This window comes from Atta colombica, unplaced genomic scaffold (genome assembly GCF_001594045.1).
Source record: "Atta colombica isolate Treedump-2 unplaced genomic scaffold, Acol1.0 scaffold100, whole genome shotgun sequence".
NCBI lineage: Eukaryota > Metazoa > Arthropoda > Insecta > Hymenoptera > Formicidae > Atta > Atta colombica.
In genome coordinates, this window is record NW_017259185.1 from 825,258 (window position 1) to 831,738 (window position 6,481).

At 33.2% G+C, this 6,481-nt stretch overlaps 2 protein-coding genes across 2 annotated transcripts in view; both read left to right on the forward strand.

The window, feature by feature from the left end:
- Positions 1-229: 229 nt before the first annotated feature.
- On the forward strand, positions 230-4,801 carry LOC108685802 (TWiK family of potassium channels protein 7-like). Its single transcript, XM_018190774.1, is given in 7 exon segments — positions 230-559; positions 2,740-2,871; positions 2,931-3,120; positions 3,608-3,823; positions 3,990-4,139; positions 4,271-4,472; positions 4,598-4,801. Coding segments are annotated over 7 exon segments (1,404 nt in total). The 3' UTR covers positions 4,782-4,801.
- A 607-nt stretch (positions 4,802-5,408) lies between these two features.
- The window catches only part of LOC108686309 (perilipin-2-like), a 4,260-nt gene continuing 3,187 nt past the window's right edge, over positions 5,409-6,481 (forward strand). The window contains exon 1 of the mRNA XM_018191557.1: positions 5,409-5,707. Within this exon, the coding sequence (XP_018047046.1) occupies positions 5,636-5,707 (72 nt within the window). The 5' untranslated portion in view covers positions 5,409-5,635. The remainder of the gene's footprint in view (positions 5,708-6,481) is intronic.

A 6,481-nucleotide genomic window follows, 5' to 3' on the forward strand; every position in this document is an offset into this window, starting at 1 on the left:
TTAATTTTTTATAATTACATTCTAGAAATATTGAATATTAAACATCGCATATTCGCCTCTCCATTTCTTCCGCTTTTCATTCTTGTACTCTTCAGAATGCTTCAAATTTATGTATGTATTATCACATACATCATTTTCTGCTGCAATTTAATATCGCATATAGTTTGAAATGCCTAGTAGAGCATAATTAATTTATTGGCGCAATATTGGTCCAACATATTTCCAATGCATGCCAATGTTTATAAACCGATGTTTATCTCACCAATGAATTATGCTACTCGGGTTCAAAGAACCTTGCTTTACTGGGGGAGACATCGCGGAGCAAAGCATACCGATCAGTCTTCTCTGAGTGGTCGGTGCGCCTACGTCTCCTGTGAAAAACACGAGCGTGATGACCAACAATAATAAGTACAATTCATCTGTCGAAATCGGCACTGCGACGAATAGCGAGAACACCAGACAATTCATCAAGAAAGAAACGCTGCGAAAAATCAAATCGATCGGCGGTCACGTGGGGCTACTGATCATCCTAATGCTTTACACTGCGATCGGCGGACTGGTAAGATGAAGACGATATTATCTTGATATCACGATTGAAGTTTACTTTCTTGATAATAAAACCTTGTATATCAAACCCGTAATAATAGAAATCGCACCGAAATCTCGAATGGAGAAAGAATTAATAATCAAATTTAAACAATTTGATCAATGTAATTAATTAATTCTTTCTCTGTCCGAGATTTTAGAACGATTTGCAGCATAAAATTTAAGATAGACATAATAAATAAGATTCAATGATAATCTTGTTGGTTACGAGTTTTTCTTAAAATTGATGATTATTCATAAAAGTGAAGATTAATTTTATCCATCAAATGCTAACTAATAAACATACGCAGAAAGAATAGTTTTGTTGAAATATCTAAAAATTTAACTACATACAGATCTGAAAATAATTTTATTGGTCCATCGAAATATTTGTGTAGAAAATTTCACCATGATGAGCAAAGCTGCAAAAAAGATTTTAATATTCTAGCGATCAGTATCTTACATAATTATTTTGGTAGCTCAACAAAATTTATTTATTTTCAGATCTATATATATTTTTAGTAACATTTTTTTAGATATTTCAGCAAAACCATTCTTTATGTGTAATTATTAGTTATAATTAATATAACTAATAATATAATTGTAATATATACAACATTAACAATTATATAACACAGTTACATTGTTGAGTAGAAAATTATATAGATAATTATAATTATATATAGTAGATAATTATAATTATATTATAATTATATTAATTTTGGTTGATATTTACTGGATATCAGATGTTTTTTTCTGTAACAAATGGATTTAAAGAGAATCAAAATAACCGCGTGAACAATCCGTTTATTTTTCGCTTTCCGAATTCCTCGTCTATTCGCGTCCAATTGATCGCGATTGCAGGCACAAATCAACTATTTCCGTTCAATTTCAATTTTGGGGAAAACTTGTCGGGTTAAAACGCACGACAAAACGATCGAAGAAGAGAGCGAAATGCCGCCAATAATATTTCAAATCTACAAAGTCATATGCATGGATTTTCATTTGAGAAACGAGATTTCTAGCGTGGAGTTAAATGTATTCGATGTTCCATAAATATTTACATTCTATACAATAACGAACGGACTTATAGCCCACCGAATCGTACCTTTATTTTTAGCGGCGAACCAATCGCGCGGTTTTGGTTGGAAATATATTACTACTGACGCCTTCAATGAAGTTCGGTAAAAATATCAGTGCGTTGAAATTCACGATGATCATGATTTTTTAAGTGTGCCATAAAACGGCTGCGGAAATATATTTCCTAAACAATATTGCTTCTCAATGAACTCGATTCATTTATGTCCGCCAATTTTCATCTCTATATGATTTCTCATCTCTATATGAATGGCTTAAAAGATGATAATTGCAACGTACATAGCAAAATTAACAAATATTAATTAAAAAATTAATTATTCATGGTAACTGTTGAAATGATTAATAAAAAATCAATGCTTTCTTTGAAATAATTTGTTTCCAATCGAAAATAATATTTCTAGGCTTCTTTAAAAAGAAACGAATATTTTATGTTGTATAATCTTCAACAATTAGTAGTTACTTTCAGCATGTTTTAATAACGACATACGCATGTCAGTAAATCAATGATCCTTGTAAACAGTGCAGATGGATGTGCATTTGCTCGATAAATACGCACATATCGACTGGTTTATTCTCATTAGCCTAAAATAGTACTCGAGATTCAAGAGGTACTTACTTAGGTTTAAAGACTTTATCGATTTATTATTGACTTCAATCAATCATTAACGCGATATCGCTAATAAAGGAAGATTTAATATGCCTTCATAATATCTTCAATTTAATACGTTAATCTCATAATGGTCAACGAAACACTTATAAAAAATAAGTACTATTTAATTTAAAATTTTGAATGACATAATAGTATTAAATAATAATGTTAAATAAAAAATATGCTAACACTTTTTAAAATATAGTCTTATTTAATCATTTTACACAATACGCTACTTAACTTCCTTTAGGATATAATTTTATTTAATTATTGACTTAAACATTTAGAAACAATAATGATCGTTCAGTATAATTGTTATCTTAAGCAATTTAGATTTATGCGCTTCAAAATATAATTTATATATCAAAATTATTTCATAAAATTTTTTATTTTAAATATGTTTCCAGGTTTTCCGGCAGATCGAACTTCCGGCGGAGCTCAGACGACTCGAGCGTTTACGCGCAAGATTACGTATGCAACGATATCGCTTTGTGGAGACAATTTCCAACAGCACGGACATTTTTAATCTGCATACCTTGGTAAGAAATTAACGACATCGAAATATGAATATTCCTTCACGATACTTGGTGTCTTCCAGGTAAGCGTGAAATTGCGCACCTATGAAGAAGCGGTTCAGGAAGCAGCGGAGGCAGGTCTCCTGATCAGCTTCGTGACAGATATCATTAATCGTCCTGATTTTTCTGAATTGGAACTATCACCCATTGTGACGGAGAGATGGAACGTTCTCCAGGCAATTTTCTTCGCCAGTACGGTCCTCACAACAATCGGTATCTAGTTCTAATTATCACCGAAGATTTTATTGAAGAATTTATTATAATATATGGAATCAATAATTATTTTTTCTTTCTCGCAAAGAAAAAATCATCTTGTATTAAAATTCCGTCATCTCTAAAATTAGATAAAGTTGAAAACTTCGACAATATTTTGTTGCTTTTATATAAAAATCTAATACTGATCAATTTAATACTAAAGATAGTAATTAATTATTTATTTGGAGTACTAAACAATAATACTTTTAATATTTAAAATAAATAAATAGAATTAATTACTGATGTCTTTTAGTATTAAATTAGCGAATATTAGATTTAAGGAGATATCAATTTATTTTAACCAATGTAGTTTAATTTTAATTTTGATTCAACTTACTCTTATAATTTTTAGAACTAAAAAGATGAAGAGTAAGTTGTATTGAAATTAAAATTAATCTACATTGATAGAAACGAATATTAGTTTTACGATGATTTACATTTGCAGGATATGGCAATGTTGTGCCCTCGACCAACTGGGGAAAAATTTTCTGCATCTTTTTCGCTTTCGTCGGTATACCTCTCACCTTGATAGTAATCGCTGATTGGGGAAAACTATTCGCAAACGCAATAGTGTATATCGGGTTGATGGTGAAGTCGAAACTTCCGTTTCTCGCGAAGCTTTCGTTCATCCCGACGAATGTAACTGGTCGACGGTCACTAGGTGAGGTAATTAATCGTAATTGATTTAGATAAAATAAATAAAGAAGTTAAATACGATTGAAGTTAGATCTTGGTACTTAATAATAATAATATTTATATGTAAATATATACAAATACATTTTTAATTAATTTAGTCGATTTCTGATCTAATGATCTTTTTTTTCTAGGTGCTTGTGCCACCATTATGCTACTCTTTCTTTATCTCGCCTGCGGAGCTGGAATGTTTATGTTGTGGGAGGACGATTGGGATTTTTTTGATGGATTTTACTTCTGTTTCGTGACCATGACCACCATAGGTTTTGGCGATCTCGTCCCAAGTAAATAAAAAATAAAAATCTCCTGTATCTCCAGAATCTCGAATCTCAATGAAAGTAGATAATTGGCTAATATTTATTTGCGCCAAATTTAATGTAGTTATTTTTACATATTGTCTGTTAATCTTATTCAGAGAAGCCGAAGTACACTTTATTGTGCACTTTGTACATCTTGGTCGGCTTGGCGCTGACTAGCACCATCATCGAGCTCGTCAGAAGACAGTACGCTCAGTCTTGGAGAAGACTACAAAGACTGAGCGGTCCATTGGCTGAGGCTCTCAGGAAATTAGGTGAACAAGCAGGCGGCGATATGTCGGCGTTACACTCTGATATACGGTATATATCTTTCTTTATTATTTCTTCTACAATTAGCTACAGAGAAATTTTAATAAATGATTTTCCTTATTGATATTTTCCAAGAAATCGTTAGAAGAAGATTAACAATAAAATGCCAATTTTAGAAAAGTACTGACGGTCATATCTATGCCACGACTAAAATGGTCCGCGTCCATAGACCGGAGCATCACAAAGGATCAGAACTGGGAAGAAGCAGTGGAGGCGGTATTGCGCGACATCGCAGTATCTGGAATGGCGCCACCCAAGAAGTCGATCGTACAAATCGTCGTTTACGAGTCTAGTGTTTAGTTTGTCGTTTAACGCTTGGAGAAAAGAATCATCGCGTTAAGCTACGTTTACACCCTAAATTTAAAATAAGACCTATACTCCAAATAGGTCTTTTACTGTAAATACTTAATGAGTGATTTTAAGTTAGGCTTCGTTTGAAACTATTATAGTTCAAGTCGCTTACAATTGATTGAATGGGTTATATTCATTTTGACAATAATTACAGCGTCGTTCATCCTTATCCATAGATATAGAATAGAATATATTTGTGCCTTCATCGAAACAACTAGTTTATCTAACGTTTATTCGCGCTTTCTTTTTTTCGGATCTTTAGGTTTCCAGATAATACGTATATCTACGAAAGACGCCATAAAAACATCACAATCATAAAGATGTTTCTTAGGACATATATACTGTCTAAAAAAATATCTAAAAGACACCATAAACGTCTTCTAGACATTGCATGTTATCTAAATTTGTTTTCTCTATAGCTCTACTAAAACTTTCTATATCGCTTTTGTCAAACTTCAAATGTATATCTATTTTTAAGTACAACAGTTCAGTTATAAAGAACAGACCTTTTTACGTGTAATATGTTTTACTTTAATCTTTGTATTTCGCGCGCGTTGCTGCCACAAACATTGATGCGACGCGGTCGATGAAAAGCATCGAGAAGCGCATGAAGGGACTGCGTCTCCGATCGACGCGACGTGGAGTACCCGGGATAACGAGGAGACGGGTTGCCTCGTGTATCGCCGGTCTGCTAACCAGCTAAATTTAGAAGTCGTGGACGACGCGCAGACCTCGACCTTTCTCGGCCGTGTCGTCCTTCGTCATCGCGGGCCGCGTCGAATTCAAGGTGTCCGGCCGGAGCGATGGCGGATTCCGAGACGTCGCAGGCCGAGATCAGCGAGAGACCCTCGGCTATCGTGCGCATCGCATATCATGTGCGTATAACGATAGCTTTTCAGATTGATTACAATCACCGTTCCATATGATGATGTTTATTTAATAATTCGTCTTTCCAATTTTCATTATCGACGACTTGCGGACGACGTTTAACGTTCGGAGTGCGATGTTGCGGAAAGTTATTCCCGCTGGAGAATTTTCCGTGATTCGCCGCAGTACCACAGGCATTGCCAATACTACGATATTAATCAAAGTGTTAGTTGCAACCTCCGACCGCGAGTTGTCACAATTTTCCGAGTTAACGTCACTGAGATCATATGCGAAATGGCGTAATTTTAACATTTATTATTCGAGACGTGAAAAACCTTATTTGATGTGATCGAAATATACAGCGAAAGAAATCCAACCGGTCGACGCGAGATCGACGACGAATTGTCACAGCTATTTCGAGCTCAAATTAATCACGTGACTTATGTCTATTTCTATCAATACGGATTAACTTTATTCTCGGTTACTTTTTATATTTTTGCACATAATTTATTATTATTAAGCACCAGAATCCTCTTTGTGATCGAAAATAAAATTATTTCTATTAATTGCTTTATTCTTATAAGTGTTACTTATAATTGTATATTTTTCTAGTTCTAAGTCAAAAGTAAAGAGTAAATTAAATCGAGATTAAAGTTAATTTACTTCGATGAAAATAAATATTAAAATAACTTTGACCAAATTTCGATTGATTTAATTGCCGATTGTTGAAGTTTAATACAATAAAAAATATTTAAAAAACCAATATATATATATATATATAT